The sequence below is a fragment of the Aspergillus vadensis genome, assembly GCF_003184925.1.
Source record: "Aspergillus vadensis CBS 113365 unplaced genomic scaffold BO88scaffold_1, whole genome shotgun sequence".
NCBI lineage: Eukaryota > Fungi > Ascomycota > Eurotiomycetes > Eurotiales > Aspergillaceae > Aspergillus > Aspergillus vadensis.
Genome location: NW_020292039.1, coordinates 2,982,572 through 3,002,769, shown reverse-complemented (window position 1 = coordinate 3,002,769; position 20,198 = coordinate 2,982,572). Strand labels below are relative to the sequence as shown.

The following is a 20,198-nucleotide window of genomic DNA, read 5'->3' as shown; positions in this document are numbered from 1 at the left end:
AGGCGAAATTTCCTCTTTGGTAGGAGGAGTGGAGGGGTGTCGCAATATTCGCCTTGGTTGGACCTTCTGTAGGTCTCTCGGAGTTACGGAGGAGATTCCGAAATTTGTGCGGTTGTATGAGTACTAGTTGTAGAGGCATGGGATCATTGGGCGACAGGGATAAGGAGTTACTAGTCTATGGGATATTCATAAGCAAGCGGTATCGCTCAGCCTTCGTCGTACTTGGTTCCCTCTCTAACACCCACACAGGAAATCTTTGTTATTGTTTTGGTACTACCGTCGTTCCCAACTCAAAATTTAACCATGAAGCTCTCGGCCATCTTCCTCCAGGCAAGCGCCCTTCTTATCGCTACCACTCTAGCAAGTCCCCTTCCGGTTCCTGAGGATGGCTCTATCAGAATCCCCGTCAAGGGTGCCCCGGCTGAACGTGACGACGGCTCCATCCGCATCCCTGTGAAGGGCACTCCTGCTAAGCGGGATGATGGTGTAAGTAGAATCCCAGTCAAGGGCGCCCCAGAGAAAGAAACCGACGGCGTCATCCGGATTCCTGTCAAGGGCGCCCCAGCCAGGCGTGAGGACGGCTCGATCAGGATCCCGGTTAAGGGTGCACCGAACAAGCCAGCGCAGGAATAGGTACGGGTTGTTGGATGTGTTGCTTCATGTACGATGCATAATGCGAAATGTAAGTAATTTGACATTGTTGGAAAAATGGCTATGATCAAGGCTTGTATTAACAATGAAAACGCTCAGTCCAACTTTGTTCCCCGCTGAACTCCCAAACTCCGAGAATGTGCAATTTGTCCCATACTGTTGCCAGGATGAACTTGAAAATGGTGGTGGCAAGCCAAGCAGAGCCGGTGACCGGAGAAGAAACGGGATGATCTGAACATAAACATAGGTCTTTAGAAGAAGATTATGCGCAATCAGAGGAATGACGTTAGCTCACCTTGCATAGAAGTAACAAGAAATTCCTTAAGGACCCCTCTGCGTAATCAAGCCGTATAACTCGTGATTCTTTGCCTTCTCAGCAGCACGCTTGACCAGAATCCCTTCAAGAATGTGAGACGCCTTCTCGGAAGTCTCAGTGGCCTCAGTAAGCATCTTATTCGCCCTTGGCTTCTTTCCAATCATATCAGGAAGTCGTGCTAGTAAGCGACGAAGATCTCTGAAGTGGATGTTCGCCAAAGTGTGGACGAGCTCCCGACATACAGCCTCGATTTGGATCTGATACCTTCCTATAAAGACGCTAGCTTCGGGTTGGAGATCTGCTGGGTCGTCTGGCAAGGTCCTCTGTGGCTTGTCTTGGAGCGATAGTAGTAGATCGCAAAGATCTCTCGACCTTATGGCAAGCTGCTGAATTAAAGCCATAAAAATCATTGAGTTTGTGGCACAAATATCGCAGTTGCTGCAGTCAAGTACCCGAGTACATGTATCAACGCCAGTGTGCAGAGACGTGAGCAAGTAATCCAGACGCTCACTATGGTCGATATTACTCCTTTGGTCGTTGTCACCTCCAACCCTCTCCAGCGTGTCGGCGAGGGACTGGATACACTTGCAATTGTGGCCCTGATTCTTAGATGGGTCCTGTGACGTGACAGGGGTATGAGGGTTTCGAACAAAGACGCTGGGACCTTCATCCGAATACGATGTAGCTGGCGACACCAAATGGGAGGGCTTCAAATGTGCCTCGGAGATCAATGGCGCCGTGGGGTAACAGGGCAGATTATCGTCTAGAGTCAAATTCAGCCCTGGGTGTTCCGTCGTGTTCATGTTACAAAATTGACCCCAGTCTTGGTAGGAATTGATCAAGACAGGCTCGGGCCGTACGAGTGGTGACTGTGTCCTGGGGGTGGGTCCAACTGGCGACGGGCAATGTATACGCAGTGCTCCGACACCATTGGTCCGCCGCCGCTTCAAGGGAAGTGCTGGGAGATCTGAGGCGGGATGTTTCAAGCTTAACGGCGTGGAGGATGCGGGCGTAGGGGGGCGGTACGTGCAATCGGTGGATGACTCTTGGCACCTTTCGCAGCCATACAGATCACCATTGCATTTGAGCTTTACAAGTATTAGTCCAACCCAGGGCTTGATCGCTGACTGACTGACCTTTTGAGCCCGGCACGGTTCACACGCCTGATGACAACATGTCAGCATCGCCAATATTTATATGTCGTCCCGACCATAATGAATAGATCACCTACCAGTACAGCAGAATTGCGAGAATCCATACCGACCTTTCTCGATAAATCAATGAACTCCAGATCCTTGGTTGTACTGTTGTTGCAGCGAAATGCACCGAACATTACGTGGATTGCCTTCCAAATATCTGTGAAAGCACTGGTTGAAAGATGGCTGTAGATTTTGTGTTCCGGAATGAAAAAGATTCTCATACAGAATTGAATTCTGAGATATTGTCGATGAAGAGCGAGACATCTTCCTTAAATGCCGTCAGAGACGCAATAGTATTGATGCTCTCTCATGCCACCAGATGATACGAAGTAGGGTGGGTCTGGAATGACAGCTTGTCCTGGGGATGATGTCGCGCCTTGTTTCCCACCTGCAAGTTCACTGTGCCGCATACTGCTTGGTGTCTCCCGCTAAGCTAACCGCTAAGAACTAGAAGCCGCTACTGCAGCTGAGGTTGACCTTCGGAACACCGTCGATGAATTGGACCATTCTGATTGATGGCCTTACGCATGGTGACTCAGGTTAGCCGCCCCGATCCCTGTAGCAGCTGGTTGGGAGGTTCAGCGTTACGCCCACTTGCGTTATCTTGCTACATTGACGGCATCACATCTCCTCGATCGGAGAAGCGGGGTATCACACAGCAACTATTGCCTCAGCCGTCCGAAGATCCTTTCTTGCCAATCAGGCTCTGTAAATTCCGCTAGGTTGTTCTTGAATGCGGCCCGGAAGCTAATGCACTGTATCCGTTCCACACACCACGCTGAATTTAACGAGATCCTGCCGGGCGGCGCTTATGCTTCGCTTTTTGGCTACCCAAGCCTGCTGGCGTCCGAGTTGGTCGAGTGAATGAGAGCGTGAATAGACGCCAATATCACGATGGTGACTTAAATGTGTGGCCATCGGCTCACCCAGACGGTATCAGTGGGCGGTGCTAGGCTAAATGCGCCTTTGGATCATGAATATGTCACCGCTTTTCCAAGAACAATCACACCTGTGATTGTGGGATAAATCGCACTAAGCGCGCGTAATGGGGACCCTTATTGGAATCCAACTCCAACACTGCGTTCCCTCCTGAATTGGCAGCACTCACGAAGCTGAAGCGGGGTTTCTATCGCCACTCATCCTGATGCGCCTCTGAATGACCACATGCGGTGTTTTTCTTCATTGGACCAAGTAGGACGAGAGTTAGTACCGCTATAGCCTAGGAATCCCGACCCAGGCATCCCTCACACATTTTTGCGCGCTCAACATTGGTTCGAAGTGACTGGTCACTCCCCAGACCGGTGTTAGGCGTGTTGGAGAGTTCCTCAAATCATCCCTCAAATTTCCACTAACAGGCAGTTGGGATGGTATGGGTATCCTGTTACCCAGATCCTATTAGCGTCGCTGAATGAGTCAACTCTTTCAAGATAGTTACACGAGGGTCACATCCCCAGCCAACATCATTTCTCCGGTCATCAGTCGGTAACTGACAGCGCTTAGTATTTTGCCCGAGATACCGAGTCATTTACACTCAGGTCGCTCTCCTTCTAATAAAGGTGAGCATGATGAGTTCTGGACTTGGAAAATGTGGATAAATTCATTGGTGTGTTGCCATCACTTCGAAGCGTTCTGCAAGCGACAGTTGATAATGGAGAGGGGTTACGCCAAAGGTATGTTGTAGCATAGGCAAGAAAACAGCACGACTCTCTATCGCATGACCTGTATCGATGTTAAGAGTCCCCACAGCTAATACTTGGGTGTCGATGAATTTGTAGTGACCGTGCTTTAGATCCTACCGAGTACACCTTGTGAATAAAGCCTTTGAAAGTGCTTATCAAGGAATGATGGTAAAAGCTTCTAATTAGACACTGTAATTATAGCATAAGTCTCGAGTTGAGACGCTGATACCTCCTTAGACGGGCATTCTGTATAGCTATTATCTTAGAGCAATACCCTAGTTAATCGATGCGACTCGCGCCAGGTATGGGCAAGAAGCTCCCTTGTGATCTCCAAACTCTCTAGGCATAGCTCAGCATGCCCCCAAAGGCTGCCTCGTGTTATCACTACTCCCTGATGCATTATCACCATTTTCAATGCCCTTAGCTACCCTCTTTACATTCTTCCACTCCATAGCAAGTGTCGGGAAAAGAGCCAGACACGACATGGCTAACGCCAGAACGAATGTCTTCATGATGGCGTCGCTGTACGCTTTAAGAACCACTGCCAGCTTTGCAGGCGCCACCAATTTTCGTATGGTAGTCGCGCCACTTGCAATGACCCATGTTGCATAGCTTCCTTCAATGTCGTTCAGGTTTGCTGTGAGGAAGTTCGTGAAAAGGTTCTGCGCGACCGCTAGAAACACCGCTCCATTTAACTGTTGCGAAAACATAAGAAGCGATGCGCCGACCGGAATGTCGACAGGATCTAGGCACGTCTGCACAGCGACATTCGCTTGTTGGACACCGAGGCCCAGGCCAAAACCGAAGATAACTTGATACCCAATCCATTTTGGATGGTCGGCGTCCGGTTGAAATGTACTGAGTAGTCCAGCTCCAATGGACATGAAAATAACGCCTGCAAACATGAAGGGGTTGTAGTAACCCAGAAGGCTGACGAGGGAGCCAGAACCGATGGAGCCTACCACCATGGCGAGCACGAGAGGGAGATTCATAATGCCCGATTTTTCGGCATCGACGTTCTTGATGGCTTGGAACCAGATCGGAAGGTAGTAAAGCATGACCATAGTGCTTGCACTAGTACACATGGTGAACACAATTCCTGCAAGGACTGAACGTTGTTTAAAGATGCGAGGGGGAACCATTGCTTTCTCCTCGAGGCGGTACTCTACAAATGCAAAGATGCCGAATAACGTCCCGAACATACCGAATAGGAAGATAATGCGCCAGTTGCTCCAGTCGTACGTGGTACCGCCCCATTGAAGTGCAAGAAGGAGACAGGTTACAGCAGGAGCCATTAGCAGGTTTCCGATGGGGTCGAGCTGATTGAACTTCTCTCTGAGGCTCCAGTCCCCCTTTTCAGGTGGAGGAACGTCCAGCAGAAAGAATATAGCGACCACCGCAAGCCCTCCCAGGGGCAAGTTGATGTAGAAACACCACCTCCAGCTGACTTCTGTGGTAAATACTCCACCAAGAATCGGGCCCAACACTGATGATACGCCGATAATAGCACCGACGGCTCCTTGAAACACCGGTCGCAAGCGGAGGGGCACAGTAAGAGCGATGATAATAACAGCTCCGGAGTATATGCCTGCTGTTCCGAGGCCTGCGATCGCGCGGCCCAGGATGAGTATGAAGGAGGAGGGCGCAGCACCGCAGATAGCGGAGCCGACCTCGAAAACAAAGATGGAGAGAAGGAAAACCCATTTTATGGGATAAAAAGTGTAGATGCGACCGTATGTAAGCTGAGATGCAGACGCTGCTAACATATAGGAGCTTCCATACCAGCCAATGTCGCCAATACTATGGAAATGATCTGTGATCTTCGGAGTTGCCGTAGCCACGATCAGACGGTCCTGCACATGCCCAGATATAGAGTCAGTTATTGAGAAGAATCAGATTGTGACTTTCCAGGCTTACCAGTGAGACGAGGAATACAGCAATGTACAAAGCGAGAGCGACGAGAATGGTTTTGGCGAGTGGGGGATATGTCGGTGAGCCGGCTGTTTCTATCTGCTGTGGTACATCTATACCACTAGATGAAATAGAGCCAGACAAGACTTCTTCCACAACAGCCTCCTTCTCACGTACTGCTCCACTGCTGCCTTCATTAGGTGATAAAGCAGACATCGGAACTGGCTAGCTGATATTGGAGGAGAGAATGCACACGAGATCACGGATGAGCAGCTGAGAGGAAGAAAAGTGAACTGGATGCTCTAATAGAAGCTGGGGTCTCACGGCAGTGCTACCAGCACTGTAGAGGTTTTTGTGTATGGATTTGTGTTGCATCCGGAGAGTGGTGAGTCCGAGGTTGACAAGACAGAAATAAATCCTAAAGGTTGCTTTTTACTGACGTTTGTGATCCTCTACAAGGATCGACACGATGCATAATGTTGTTGTCGAGACACAACATACGCGGTCTTCCATGATATGTCTCAGGAGCGGAAGATTTCACAATTCCACTTCATGTTGTTTTATTGGTAAGTATTGGTATACAATGAGCTACGAAACCCTCTTAATGAATCAGTCAATCATTGAAACACACTCCGGGCTCTGATGCTCACAACCAGTCTTTCACATCACTGAAAGCCGGGTCGTCTCATCTTGACCACCCGTTAGTAGTGTTTCAGGATCAGCTGGTGGGGTACCAAGCTTTAGATATAAGACTTAACATTTAACCCTATATTCTTAGTTCTTTACTCTTCGAATGATGTCTCCCATATAAATTGGCGCGAATCGATGTTGGGTGAAGATTTTGTTGATAAAGGGCCAATGCGACTAACCGCAAAAAAATTTCCTGCAACCAACCTTGTCCATCATCAGTGCCTTGCAGAAGTTTCCAGACAGAATTATGATATTGCAGGACTATATGGACATTGTACGTGCCTCTAGGACTGAACCGACCAGACTCCCGGGACGCACCCGAGACCATGATATCAAAGTTACTTATGGCACCGGAAGGTTCCGTGGGCAAATCGGATATGCGGCACTGCTATTCGGAGGAACCCCGGGATGGCTAACATCGAATCAAGAACTGATACATGCACTAAGAGCCGGGGTAACCCATTTCGGGGAGTTTCGCTTGTCACTCGAGAACTCTATCGTGCCTGTCATTCAGGGCGAGACATGATCCAATCTCGGATTAATGCTCTTGATTGAACCAAAATCATTGCTTTTGTTCCCAGACTAAACCCGCTCTATATGGTCTCGCGAAGGAGTAAACAAGTCAATACAACCGCTGTTTCAAACAAAGCTCCTGCCCCGTGGTGGGTTAAATTATGTTGAAAGAGATCCGGAGTTTCGTGGGGGAAGTGGGCCCGTTGTGTTCAAAATATTGGTCGCCTAGTATTGAAGTGTATTGAATTGGTGGAAGGGTGCCTGCAGCTATAAAGGCGGATGTTATTGCTCAGATGACTTCGGACCTGCGCCATTGGGCTTAGCAAAGGAGATAGCACGATCACTTTAACTCATGGAGCACTCTCTTAGTGGAAGATGGACGGCAAGGAGTAGATGCATCTTGCGCCTAAATGGCCATTTGGGTGTAACACTTCCCAAGCCCTTGGAAATATTCCTTGTCACAAACGCATTCCTCGCTAAGGGCAATATTGGTCTGGTTTTAAATAAAAAGATGCCCTTGTGTGACCCCCTGGAGCTGTTAGACATTCTTCACGTGAGCCCCTACTTCTGTCGTAAGAGACTTGACTCCAATTCCCACTTCATGTTCAGTCGAGCATGAAACAGGCGACTGACCTTGGGCCACACTTCTTAAACCACACCAATTGAGGTAGCACCAGTCTGTGGTATGTGCAAATTGATTGAGCCAAAGTTCTGACCCAGATTCGAGAATGTTCTCTCTATCTGAGTCTCCGTCGTACAGCCAGATCGCCTGTATCCATGGACCCAGGCTCACTTCTGGTGGCGCAATTTGTTTCCCACATGGTGGGACTGGAACTTCAAGGTCAGTACTTGATCAAGAAGGAGTACTCATGCTATCTAATACTGATCCTCTTAGCAGAAAGCGGAGACTTCCCAGGGAAATGGACTTTGGGGTGGAAATCGTTTCGTCCTTTGGCTTGATTTTGCTCTGCTGGGTGCTTTCGAATTCTTGGCCCTAAAGCTGACCTTTACTCGCGGCTCAACAAAAGCTTCAGCAGCCCACAACTGGAAGGTGGATATATTTAGGGAAATTATTAATGGTTGTTTCCACAAAATGATTGAGCTTGGAGAAGGGCAGAAGTCGGGTTTGAGGAATTGTTGTTGATGTAGGAGGCCCATTGAAAGGAGACAACGCAGGTATAGAATTTCCTAGCTGATCAGAGAGTAATCAGGATCTGTCAGTATCTATTTATTTTTGCTGTGTATAATACTACGGCTTCGGGTTGAGTCAATTCACAAGTCATCATGGTTGTTTGGTTATTCCAATCACTTTTCATAACACATGGTGGGCTTAGCTTGATTGGGGACTAGGGGTTCCTGGTTGCATGATATGTACTATACTAAGTGTATGGCTTTATATACAAAACTCTTCCAATTCGCGAATATTCAGGGAGCTGTCACTGTATCGCTCAGTCACGAGCGAGAAGTTTCTGAGCATTTGCATAGTAGATTTGGTTCCTCAAGTCTTGATCCAGAGGGTACTCGTCCAGAGCCTCCTTGAACCCAGCAATCTTGTTGTTATTCGCGTAAGGGAAATCAGAGCCTGCAGCTGTCAGCATCAGAACACAATTCTGCATCTGGTGGGTCTTTAAGGAGAAGGGCAGTTCCCTTACCATATACAATGTGATCATGAGGCACAAGGCTCAGTAGAAGAGTCAGCACAGCTGGTGAGCTGGATAGAGCCAAGTCAAAATAGAATGACTTGAAGTCTTCCACCATCTCCTCTGGGCCGCGACCATAGGGTTTGTACTCCATCTCGGGAAATTTGGTGACGGTAGTCAAGCGGGAAATCAGGTAAGGGAGAGTGCCACCGGCGTGAGAAAGGATGACTTTGCAGTCAGGAAAGGCCGCCTTTGTTCCTGTAGTAAGCAGGTCCACAGCAGTGCGAGTGGTCTCATGGGGATAATCAATGGCTGGTTGAGGTAGCTGGGGGTTAACACGGTTGGTATCAGCTGGGTGGGTAGGGTGGATGAACACAACGGCTCTGCGACGGTTGAGCTCTTCCCAGATGGGGCGGAAGTCCGGATGACCTAGATAGTGATTTCCGGTGCCGTATCTGGTGAATAGGGTTACACCTTCAGCCTTGAGTACATCTAGACTGTACCGAATTTCTTCGAGTGTGCCCTCGGTGTCTAGCAGGCATGGCAATGCCGCAAAAAACCCGAATCTTTCTGGCTGCTCGTCCCTCAATTGGGCCGTATATTCGTTTGCCTGTCGGGCCAAGGTGCGCCGGCCGTTGTCGTTCGGGGCGATGACAGCTCCGGGGGCTGTTAAAGACAAGATCGCTTTCTGAGTGCCATTCTTATTCATAGAAGCCAGTGATGCTTCAGCGCTCCATTTCGGGGTTGGCCAGCCGGAGGGGTCACCTCCTGCATTTTCGACCGCTAGGCCGTTCAAAACAGTTAAGTCAGTATGGATGTATGATGAGATATAGTCTGGGCGAACGTGGGTTAGGCGTACCTTCGGCATAGAACTGCGGCACAAAGTGATGATGGGTATCGATCTTCGACATTGTTCTTCAAGACAAGCGAGGTTCAGAAAGTGTACTCTATGTACTGACAGGATGAAAATGATTGACAGAAAATCAAAGGTTTATATATACAGGAAATACATCATCTAAGTTCAGCCACTGCATCACGTCTCGGGTGCATCCCGAGCAGAAGGTTTACCAGGTTTGCCGAGATATCCGGCCAGCTGTTGGACTCGGCCAGAACTACTCGCTGTTTCGCATTGTAAATGAAACATTATAAGAATTTGTGATAATACGGCCTCAATGGTCTCAAAATATGGCGTAATTTATGTAGACGGGTTGTCTCTCTGCATACCAGGAGTCACAAAAGAAGGGGATTGTCTCAACTGCAGATGTTCGGATCGTTCCGGAGCCAGTCCACGATCAGCTGACCGGTGCCACAACGACCAGCTGGCTGGCTCCTAAATAACATCAATATGCAATACACTGTGACAGCAAAGCAAATGTTCTAGTTAGGCCTAGGAAGGGACAAGATGCCCCCCAAATCTAGCGGTGTTGCCAAACAGCGTACCATGCGACGGAAAGTCGCATTGGCGTGCGATCCATGCCGGGAGAAAAAGATCCGCTGTGATGGAGGCAAACCGATCTGTGGGTCATGCGACCGAAAGTCCTATGGAATTGCCCAATGCTCATACAGTATGGATAACCCCAGGACCGCTAGTCAAGATGAGTGAGTTATTTCTAATAGAGTAGTCTGTAATTTTGCTGACAGAACAGGTACATCCGGGTTCTACGGTCGCGCATCACTGAACTCGAGGATCTATGCCTACGGGCCGGGGTGACAGCACCGGATCTACACAGGGACTCACCACACCAGACAGATTCACCTTCACATGAATCTCAGTATTTAAATCGGAATCGGCTGTCAGCCTCCTCAAGGGTTACCAAAGGTAGCCTAGTGTGTCAAGAGAGTGACAGTTCTCCCCACGATGAGCGGCTTTCGGATGGCCGGAACCTGCATACTTCAGGAACAATCCCAAGAGATCATTTGCCCCAGAATTCTCTGTCTTCTCTTCATGAAGCAGAACAGGCATCTCAAAGGATGTCCAACTACCCTCGGAACGATCCGAACCGCAATCCCCTCCGTGGAGAGCAGACATCTGCATCTCCACACTTTGACACCCCTGGTCGTGTCACGGCAATGGGCCAAATCTCGACGCCAGATGATACTTTGGCATCTTCAGCTCCACCTCGGGAATTCTATGGATCTTCCTCCATTGCATCACTGATGAGATTTGCACGGTTATCTGTCCCGTTGCAATCATCGCCCCGGGCCAAAGGTGGTACCAATACCTCAATGGATTACCAGTATCACGAGTCACCTAACACACAGTACCGACTCAATGACTTCACATTCCCACCCCGCTCACTAGCAGATCACCTTCTGGATCGATTTTTTGACCGCGTGGCCTGCATCTACCCTTTCTTCGATCGACCCAGCTTCGAGAAAGCGTACGATAACCTGTGGAGGTCGGAAATGGATGGTATGAACAAGCTACCAGACATGCATATCGGCCTCGGAGGAAGGTCTGACTCGTCCCCCAAATCGATCGTGCTTCATTGTGCTCTAAATGGGATGTTTGCGCTTGGATGCCATTTCTCGGACCTTCCGCTGCAGGAGCGAGAGGCAACAGCCCACTCCTTCTTCCTCCGCTGCAAACGTTTCGTAGGACTTGATCTCCTCGAGATCCATACAGTCGGGGTAGTTCAGACTCTTCTGATTGTCGCTCTATACTTGCAGAGCAGCCCGTACCCCAGTAGATGCTGGAATGCCATTGGGTTAGCATGCCGCCTCGCCCAAGGCCTGGGCTTACATGAGAACAACAATGCGTCCTCGATGACAGTATTAGAAACGGAAGTACGGCGCAGGACATGGCATGGATGTGTAATGCTAGATGTGTAAGTGCTTTACTGTGAAGTGATCGCTTCTCCTGACTGACCCACTGTCCAGGTTCGTGAGCATGACACACGGTCGGCCAAGCATGACCAGCCATCTCGCCCCAATTCCATTGCCTTTTGCCACAGGGAAGGACGTTCCTCTTACCATGGGGTTCTACGTGGCAACCATCAAGCTCTATCGAATTCTGGATAGGATTCTTTCAGATGTGTATAACATGTGGCGAGGCCGGTTCAACGAGGAACCAAGAAGATCTACACCATGGTCCGAAGGCAATTTCGATCCTCTCCTAGAGCTTGAACGGCAGCTACAGTCCTTCAAGGACACCCTACCACCCTATCTAAGCTGGAGCTCTTCTAGTCGCCCAGAGTGCCACCTTGAGGAATCGGATATTATAGAGCGTCAACGAAATATCCTTCGTTCACGGTAAGCAATCTCGCCCTAGCCCAGTGACCGTGTATTGCATGTACTTATTGTCTCAGGTACTACTACATCCGGCTACTTCTCTACCGACCAATCTTTACCCAGGTGTGCTCAGATTATACTTCGCCGCAACACTCACAAGGTTCCCGTAAAAACAAACATCCGGCCTGGAAGGATGCGGAGAGCACCCTACAATCCTGCATAGTAGATAAATGTGCAGCTACCTGTGTCTCCACTGCAACTGAGCTTATTCACTTGATCTATGAGACATACTCGACACCATACACTGATGCATGGTGGTACAATGGCTTTTGTAAGTGGTCATTCATTCTCTCTTTCATCTTCTTGTGGTCCTACGTGGCTCTTTTCTCCTCAACTTCATGTCAGAGCATGTCACGGTACAAGCTAAAACATCAAACTGACCATCGGAAACAGACACATCTACATGCGCCCTCGTTCTCATAATGGCCCACTCAGTACCTTCACTATCCGACTCGATCGATTTTGTCAGAGTTCAAGAAGCCTGGGCGAAATGCGAGAAGATCCTCGCACACATGGGTACATTCAGCCAATCTGCACGGACATCGCTTCGCTTCTTACAGGCGGCTTTCAGTCAAAATATCCCCGGCCGTCCCTCATCTAGGCACAGTTCTAATGTGGAATTGAATCCCGATCGGAATCTTGAAGCCGACGCACGCGACTCCGCCCTCAGTGGCCCAAATAATTCATCCTTCCAGGATACCCCTGGACTGGACTCAACAAATTGGACAGATTCCGGTATCGGCCCCAGCACGTTTGAGAATGACCTCGGCCTTCTCTCCTGGATTGATGTTCCAGATATGTGGCAGTGGCTTCGGACTGATTCGTGAGCTGTCGGGAGGTGATTGTGATCGATGACACAGAGTTTCGCTGTAATACATCAAGAAACAAGGCCATTCAAGATTAGAAACATATTACGTGCCGTAAACCTCTTCCCACAAAAGCTAATTCTTCGACTGAGCAACCCCGTGAGACACCTAAGCAGTGTCAACTAAGAGTATCAAGCCATGAATCAACAAACTCCCCAGACTTGACGACCGGTTCCGGTACCTCTCTATCGTCAAACTCGCCGCCGCCAAACTCACTCATGTTATTTTCCCATATCTCCTTGAGCCAATCCTCCTGGTAAATACTTTCCGAGGGTAGTCCTTCCCCACCGAAAAAGAACCATAAATACACTTGCCCCGAGGCCTCCCTCGAAGCTTCCTGATCAAGCTGGGTTTGTTGAAACTCCCTACGTGTCGTTAAGTGGATATTGTCGAAACGATTCTCTGATACAACTGGCGCTACTTGTTCCGAGAAACCTCGGTCCTGCATTATATTACCATCCGGCAAGTACCACTCCCAATGATCATACTCGTACCCATGTCGGGGGCAGTCCAAGTGTGCCGTGACATACAGAGCACAATCCTTTGTGAGAGATGCTCCGCACGGCGCCCATGGTACCCTAGGGCCATGTTTATAGCTCTCATTGTCCCCGTCGGTTGAAGGATAATGCGTTAATCGCCAGACATCTTCTCTCAAGATGTAATTTTCGTGTTTGCAAGTGTACGGGCCCGATCCTGCAAGGTCCATGAAGCTCTGTGGACACCCCGTCCAGGGAAAGGCGACCCGGTCAAGAGGTGGATGGCCTCCTCTTACTCTGTGGAGAATCTCTGAACCTAGGCCGCTAGCGATCGCCCCGATCCAGAATGCGCTGAAACATGGCTGGCGGATTGCACCGATGAACGCAAGGACTTCTAGTTCACTTTCTGGTAAAGCACCTAGAACTTCATTGATGATCGGGTGTAACCATGGGCTGACGAGATTGCAGGGAACATCTTGCTCCCAGAATGCTCCACAGAAGGTCGACATCATTACTTCCGGGCTGCAACTGAGGGTCATGTAGTAGGGCAAGTCTTCTTTCAAGTTCATCCATTCAGCATCCATGGGTGTATCGAATGGTTTAGAGCCAGTAGCTCGGGGAAGAGGCAGTTTGGCAGGCAATCTATAATACTTATGCGTGGGGATTGCCAGAGCCATCGTAAGAGCAATGGGGAATTGGCCTTGCAATCCATGCAGACGTGCGAATTCAACAAGTGCCTCAAAAGCTCTCCGTGAGGATAAGAGCGTCCTGTGAGGGTCTGGAGAGATGGTCCCCCAATATTTGATCGAGAATTGCGTTTCGCAGGTACGGGAAACCGACCACGGGGCCAAAAATTCCCCTTGGGGCGTTTGTTTCACGGTAGCTTTCCATCCTTCATTCGGTGCAAGTATTGCAGACCACCAGCGAGCTACGCTCTCGTCCACCTCCCCAACATCGATGACATAGACTTGTGAGGAATCGGGTAAACTCTCATTGCTGTATCCTGTCTGGCATTGAGTGTACTGCATAGAAGACTCTTCACCTCGCATCTCAACAAGCTGTGCAGATAGCACATAGCACCATCCAAGAGCGAGGATTCCCAGATAATTGGGTACGTTGGAATGTTCTTCGCTCATGCCGTTCCATAAACTGAACGCGCCCTCAGTGAAGCTGAAAGAAGTAGCAGCAGCAGTGCCAACTTGGACGAAGGTGAGGTGTGACTTCTGCTTCTTGAGTTTACCGCAATCCTGATCTGCTGACAGAGTCCAGACTGAAGAAGCTTCGCAGCAAAGACTGCGTATAGGGGTCATTCCATATGGGCGAACGGGAAGTCGTTCAGACCGGGCTTGAAGTTTCGGGATTCTGTGTAGAGCGAGACGGGGATTTGTGAACTCTGAACTTAAGCCTGATCCCCGCAGGTGAAAGGCAAAAGTTGCAATTTGATACCAGTATTCTCGACTCTTTTCGAGTGCATCTTGAAGTTGTTGCTCCTCCAGTTGGAGAACATTGTTATCGCTAAGAATCTAGTACTAGAGTGTTAGCACGGTCGGTCTATCTATCATCATACACTGACCAAGGATAGTTGCGGTGGCCGTAATAAACGGTTGCGTTTTTCTTTTGGTGTATCCTTCATGGGTACTTTTATGCAAACAGGGGCTTTGTTATCAATGAGTATGATGGATGGTGCGGAGGAGAGAGAAAGGGGCGGACAAAGGGAGATATGCGGTCAATATGTACGGAGGCCACCGCCTTGGTATTCAAGGCTTACTTACAGTACTGCGACATTCACGTCAGAAGTCCACCGATTCCAAACCTTACAAGGCTATACGCTATACCTCCATTCAACTGCTGTTTTCCCATTAGAATGATGCCAAAGCTGCATGGGAGCAGACGCTTTCAATGGGATTCATCGAAAAGAAAACTGCACAGATCGGAGACAGTGAATATATATGATTACAGGGGACCCGGCAGATGTCTCCTCCAAAACACCATATGTTAATGATAAAAGCTTCAGTATACTACTCATGGACTGCATTTAATCTTGTCCAGTTATAAACACAACTCCTACACAGATGTTATCACACTCTCCGCATATGGCAGACAGCCAAGCTTCACAGTGAGCACCTCCAGCCACAACACCTTAGGGAAGTTTCTAAGATGCCTTGGCAGCAACGATGGAAACACATAAGATCCAATTCCTCAGCAGCAAACTAACCTAAAAGCACATTTATACTCACAACCACAAACAGAATGCCACACTCACTCCAAAACCCCATCCCCTTCACACCTCTTCAACGGATACCCATCCCCCAAGCAAGTCGTAACCACCCCCTTAACCCACTCCAACTTCCCCTCACCGTATGTATAGCTAGTATCCTCATAGCTATCCGCCTGATAATACTCAAATGTACCTCCGTTGCCCGGCTCTCCATTGAACACATACCCACGACTCCGATGCGTTAGCGGATTACTCACAATCGCGCCCCATTTACCCTTGGGAATCGTCATCGTCACGGTGCCCGTGATCGTGCTCGTCGTGGTCTCCTGGTAGCTGATACTCGTGGTGAGGGAGAGAAAGTCCTCGACGAGACTGAAGTCGGCCGAGGCGCCGGTCGTAATGCTGTTTGCGATGGATTGGCCGGATTGAATGGCGAGGGTGACGGGGGCCTGGTTGGCGTGCGTGATGGTCGACATGGCGATGTCCCAGCCGAGGAAACTCTGCGGTTCCAGAGGAATTATCAGGTTTGTGGAGCTTCCGCGCTTGGTGGTGGTGTTGTTCCTGTGGCTGGAGGCGCTGGTGATGAGCAGGGGTGGTGTGCTGTCATTGTTGGTGGATGGCAGGTAGGTGAGGTTTGGGATCTGGGACTTGAGGTCGGCTTTTTTGACGGTCTTAGTGGTATTGTTGCTTAGGAGGATGATTGCTTCGTCGGGGCCGCAGATGGTGGTTGTATTGGCAATTGGCACGGCGTAGGAAAGGGTTGCGGAGACGAGGGTTACGAGGACTGGGAGCTTCATGGTGTGAGCTTGCTTGATCGGGTTCTTCGTGTGATGTATAATGGCCGGAACTTGGTGAGTCTGTCTCGTCTCGTGTCTTTTGTCGAGAATAAAATGTACTTATATACCCCGGATGTCATAAAAGTGCCTATTATCACCTTCTCTACACGCCTACTTCTACATCATCCAGCTCCGCCAAGAAGTATAAACATCGCCAAGATCACAACCTACAACATCGATCAACGATGTCCGAAACCTTTACGCAGATCCCCCAGAGTCCCCGAGGAACTCCCGAAGAAACACAAGATCGACAATCACAAGTCGCACAAGACTAATTATGCAGCCACGATCTACCGAATTGAGTAAACTACACGATCCGCTTCTTGCCCGTAGCCCTAACCAAGACAACCGGTTGTCAATCTCAGCCACGGATCGAGCCGCTATCTATCCAGTCAAGGCCCCAAGTGGGCCCGCCCGTTTCACGCCCCAAAACCTTAATAAATGATGTTGTCTCCCGCTGCTCCATTTGATCTGGCTCAGGGGGTTGTGCCATGTGCGTCCCGCCCGTTGAGATAGGAAGAACTCACGGATCGACTACTTGGCAAAGGATGAGACATGCATGTGGATCTGCGGTCAGTCGCTGCTCAGGTGATGTACTCTGGGATGTGATAGTATTATAGATGTTGATTGAGCGTTGTAGTTGAGTTATATGTTGTCTGAGGATGTCTCTCTTGAGGTTATTGTGATCTTCGTTGCTGGTCTTGGTTTGCTTGAAGGATGGTATGTCGGTGAGATGTATATTAATGATTTGACTGTGGCGATATCATGGCGGAAGATACTCGGTAATACTGTTCCTTCGACGTGGTAGGAAAACCGGAGAGGAATGATGCTCTGAAAGGTGCTGAGAGACTTGGCTACAGGCATCATATATTGCGGGATTTCCTGAGCTGTAGTCAGTCAGTTTCGACAAGATATTAAGGACCACCCTGAACCAGACTTCAACAACACACACCACTCTTTCTTCAGATTTCACAAGCACAATGAAGCATTTTGCAGCTCTCTTTGTCACAGTCCTCGCTACTGGGTACGCATCAGCTCCCATTCTTCGAGATGCAACTCAGCCACTAACATAGTGCAGTGCGCTAGCAGACCTCCATTACACGGGGCTCTGCTATGACTCGCCTGGTAAGGACGTGGTGAGTTAATCCCATTCCAAAATTATCATGGGAATTCTGTTGACTGAACGGAAACTTGTACAGAAAGTCTTCAACAAGGCAGCAACGGAGAAGGCCTGCGCTTCATACAAGAACCGCAACACAGGCAGCCAACAATGGGACCAATGTCCGGATTGCACAGTACTAAGTGACCAAGACCTTTTGTACTACTGCAAGTCCGAGGGTCAGCACATCGGAGGAGACGAGCTATCATATTACTGTGAACAGGCGGGTGCGGATGGAAGTTTGGCGTGGTGATGTTACAACTTTGAGTTCAGGCAGTTGTTCAACCCTCAGATAGCGCAACAAACAAGAAGCATAAACAGTTCTCCCCACTATTCAGCTGTCACTTATGCAAAGTGGTTGCGCAGTACATTTTATCAGGAGTATCGGAATGTGGCCGCGATCGCCCCTCCTAGTTCCAATAAAAGCTAAGACATCAGACTAGAGCAACCTCACCCACCTAACCAGATCCTTCGTCCCTTCGCTTTCTTCACACTAAACAATAAAACCAACCAGGTTTCCCATCCTTCTGCACCTATAGTGTTCAATATAGATTCGGCAGCCGAAGTTCTTCCATGCCCAACACAAATAAATGAATTTTTCGTCTGCCGGGTCAAGCCTGCCATAACCCTCCTGCAGATCAGTTTGAGACGCTCACTTCGCTCGCACACTAAGTCAAATAGCCTGTACTTCTCATTGGGCACCATAATTATGACTTAATCAAGCTAGAGCAGGGGCTGATTAACTGACCTATTTCCAGCTACCGGTCCTGACGACTCTAGGTTGCGAACGGACGGAATCCTTCCGATCAGGAAAGTTCACAGGTGTACCTGACCCCTGCTTCTTTTAATCAGCTTTATATGTCTGGGACCTATATCATAGGAGAGTAAAAAAAAACTTTGTTTCTCTTCTTGTTGCTGGATAATGCTTGTGTGCCGTTGCTATGAGCGCCACCAGCACCGCTGCTTTGACAGGGACTGGCACGGGCGTTATCCCTGCACCTGTGGGTGTGACGCCGGACTTAGACAGTCCTGAGAAGCACTATTATACTGCCAATCTGGTTGTGGTTACTGTTGGTGTAACAATTAGTGCGTTAGGTCTCCTGGTGAGACTATATACGCGGGTGGTTATTGTGCGGAAGTGGCTGCTCGATGATGGTGAGTGTGTCCTATGTATCTTTAATAATTGATGCATGCATTTATGTCCTCGAGGATCTTCAGTCACATGAATTGCTAACAGGAGATTCACGTAGTCGTCATTATATTATCATTTGTTAGTAAATCACCCTCTTAACCCCAATACGATGACTGATCATGATGAGTCCAAAGATCTTCGCAGCAATAACCCAATCCCTACTCTTGTGTACGCACCATCACCTCCATTCCAATCGAGCCCAGCTCAGTCCTAACTCAAACACTTCCATACAACAGGGGGCTACACCAACGCCGGCCTAGGCGTCCACGAATGGGACCTCACCCCTGCCGTATACAACCGAACCATCCGAGTACACACCCCAACCCCGATCCTACCATCTACCCCATCCACCACCTAATAACGTCTCAAAAACAACTAGGTCCTCCTCCTCGGCGCAATAATGTATATTCCCGCCCTCGGTTTATCCAAAATTTCCCTCATTATTCTCTACTACCGGCTCTCCGATATGCAACAGAAATGGCGCATAACCCTATGGGGCACGACCGCCTTTGTCATCGCCTACATGATTGTCCTCGAGTGTTTATTTCTGTTTACTTGCGAGCCGGTACATAAAGCCTGGTACCCTGACATAGATGGACACTGTTGGAGTAAAGCCCCAATCTTCATGGCGGGCGTGGTGGCAAGTATGTTTATTGATTTGGTATTGCTGGTCATGCCGCTGCCTATTGTTGTGAAGTTGTAAATGACCTCGAAGAAGAGGATTGGGCTGATTCTTATGTTTGGGTTGGGAGGATTGTACGTTATATCTTTCTCTTTGGACATGTTTAGATTGTGGTTCGTGAGTCATGGCTAATTGCTTATGGTTGTGTTCAGGTCACTAGTTACGAGCACATTGCGACTGGCGGCTACGGTGCCGATGTTGACGCAGGAAGACCAGACATATTTGTTGGGTGCGGTGGCTCTTTGGATGTATGTGATCTTTTATCCCTCTCTAATTCTCACGCTTGAGTGTTTGTTGCTAACATGGTTGTTGGTTCGATAGTAATGTCGAGGCAAGTCTAGTCATCGTCACAGCTTGTGTACCGTCGTTCCGACAAGTCTTGAGGTTCCATGCGTCCGGATGGCGGAGTGATGTTGGCGGAAGGCTTGATAGGATGTCCAGCACTTGCAATCTTCGCAGTGTGCAGCGGAGACAGGAAGGATTCACGAATTTGAGCTTTGATTTGGAGATGGATCAAACTGACTCGCGTGGACATGATTCGGCTGGGGCACGGACCTAGAAGGGAAGTCCTAGATGTATTGGGTGGGCTTTTGTGGGCAGAGAGTGTAGGATATAGACCCTCAGATCATTAACTTCACATAAAAGTATAGTATTCTCAATTATTAAGGTTGTCTCAATCGCCGACACAGTCTAGCATGTGGACTACATGAAGCCGTCCTCCTCCATTCCACTGTTAATCGCCAAAAGCTCTATTTTAACAAGACGTTCGCATTCTCTAATCCAACCCGACATGCAAACCCGCGACCTCATTACCATTAGATGATAATACACTGTCCATCGATACTATTATGACAACTGGACTATGATAGATCTAAGCCC

At 49.0% G+C, this 20,198-nt stretch overlaps 9 protein-coding genes across 9 annotated transcripts; 4 read left to right on the top strand and 5 right to left on the bottom strand.

The window, feature by feature from the left end:
* Positions 1 to 303: 303 nt before the first annotated feature.
* BO88DRAFT_327581 (uncharacterized protein) lies at positions 304 to 633 on the top strand (the record flags this gene model as incomplete). The annotated part of the gene is made up of 1 exon (XM_025702516.1): positions 304 to 633. One exon carries the CDS (start codon positions 304 to 306, stop codon positions 631 to 633), a length of 330 nt encoding a protein of 109 aa, XP_025568860.1.
* Positions 634 to 972: 339 nt separating this feature from the next.
* Positions 973 to 2,300, bottom strand: BO88DRAFT_328745 (Zn(II)2Cys6 transcription factor domain-containing protein; the record flags this gene model as incomplete). The annotated part of the gene is made up of 3 exons (XM_025702571.1): positions 973 to 2,055; positions 2,104 to 2,130; positions 2,199 to 2,300. The coding sequence occupies 3 exons, from the start codon at positions 2,298 to 2,300 to the stop codon at positions 973 to 975; spliced, it is 1,212 nt and encodes a 403-aa protein (XP_025568859.1).
* A 1,895-nt stretch (positions 2,301 to 4,195) lies between these two features.
* BO88DRAFT_328074 (MDR family MFS transporter) lies at positions 4,196 to 5,972 on the bottom strand (the record flags this gene model as incomplete). The annotated part of the gene is made up of 2 exons (XM_025702538.1): positions 4,196 to 5,698; positions 5,763 to 5,972. The coding sequence occupies 2 exons, from the start codon at positions 5,970 to 5,972 to the stop codon at positions 4,196 to 4,198; spliced, it is 1,713 nt and encodes a 570-aa protein (XP_025568858.1).
* A 2,203-nt stretch (positions 5,973 to 8,175) lies between these two features.
* BO88DRAFT_440365 (amidohydrolase family protein) lies at positions 8,176 to 9,510 on the bottom strand (the record flags this gene model as incomplete). The annotated part of the gene is made up of 3 exons (XM_025709776.1): positions 8,176 to 8,541; positions 8,612 to 9,382; positions 9,459 to 9,510. The coding sequence occupies 3 exons, from the start codon at positions 9,508 to 9,510 to the stop codon at positions 8,408 to 8,410; spliced, it is 957 nt and encodes a 318-aa protein (XP_025568857.1). The 3' UTR covers positions 8,176 to 8,407.
* A 446-nt stretch (positions 9,511 to 9,956) lies between these two features.
* Positions 9,957 to 12,779, top strand: BO88DRAFT_356063 (transcription factor). Its single transcript, XM_025703718.1, has 5 exons — positions 9,957 to 10,198; positions 10,246 to 11,427; positions 11,480 to 11,851; positions 11,908 to 12,161; positions 12,284 to 12,779. The coding sequence occupies exons 1-5, from the start codon at positions 10,002 to 10,004 to the stop codon at positions 12,715 to 12,717; spliced, it is 2,439 nt and encodes an 812-aa protein (XP_025568856.1). The 5' UTR covers positions 9,957 to 10,001; the 3' UTR covers positions 12,718 to 12,779.
* A 95-nt stretch (positions 12,780 to 12,874) lies between these two features.
* On the bottom strand, positions 12,875 to 14,865 carry BO88DRAFT_460983 (uncharacterized protein; the record flags this gene model as incomplete). The annotated part of the gene is made up of 3 exons (XM_025711125.1): positions 12,875 to 13,102; positions 13,178 to 14,755; positions 14,806 to 14,865. The coding sequence occupies 3 exons, from the start codon at positions 14,863 to 14,865 to the stop codon at positions 12,875 to 12,877; spliced, it is 1,866 nt and encodes a 621-aa protein (XP_025568855.1).
* A 626-nt stretch (positions 14,866 to 15,491) lies between these two features.
* On the bottom strand, positions 15,492 to 16,247 carry BO88DRAFT_460980 (uncharacterized protein; the record flags this gene model as incomplete). Its single annotated transcript, XM_025711124.1, has 1 exon — positions 15,492 to 16,247. One exon carries the CDS (start codon positions 16,245 to 16,247, stop codon positions 15,492 to 15,494), a length of 756 nt encoding a protein of 251 aa, XP_025568854.1.
* A 1,019-nt stretch (positions 16,248 to 17,266) lies between these two features.
* Positions 17,267 to 17,698, top strand: BO88DRAFT_460979 (uncharacterized protein; the record flags this gene model as incomplete). Its single annotated transcript, XM_025711123.1, has 3 exons — positions 17,267 to 17,310; positions 17,365 to 17,422; positions 17,486 to 17,698. The coding sequence occupies 3 exons, from the start codon at positions 17,267 to 17,269 to the stop codon at positions 17,696 to 17,698; spliced, it is 315 nt and encodes a 104-aa protein (XP_025568853.1).
* A 688-nt stretch (positions 17,699 to 18,386) lies between these two features.
* BO88DRAFT_448830 (uncharacterized protein) lies at positions 18,387 to 19,878 on the top strand (the record flags this gene model as incomplete). The annotated part of the gene is made up of 5 exons (XM_025710451.1): positions 18,387 to 18,600; positions 18,874 to 18,947; positions 19,017 to 19,281; positions 19,480 to 19,567; positions 19,641 to 19,878. The coding sequence occupies 5 exons, from the start codon at positions 18,387 to 18,389 to the stop codon at positions 19,876 to 19,878; spliced, it is 879 nt and encodes a 292-aa protein (XP_025568852.1).
* Positions 19,879 to 20,198: the final 320 nt, after the last annotated feature.

Excerpts from the sequence above, each read along its gene's own strand:
- BO88DRAFT_356063 (XM_025703718.1), top strand. The coding sequence starts at position 10,002 with ATGCCCCCCAAATCTAGCGGTGTTGCCAAACAGCGTACCATGCGACGG. Across the intron at positions 11,852-11,907 it reads CGAAATATCCTTCGTTCACG|GTACTACTACATCCGGCTAC; the intron begins GTAAGCAATCTC and ends TTATTGTCTCAG. Across the intron at positions 12,162-12,283 it reads ATGGTGGTACAATGGCTTTT|ACACATCTACATGCGCCCTC; the intron begins GTAAGTGGTCAT and ends CATCGGAAACAG.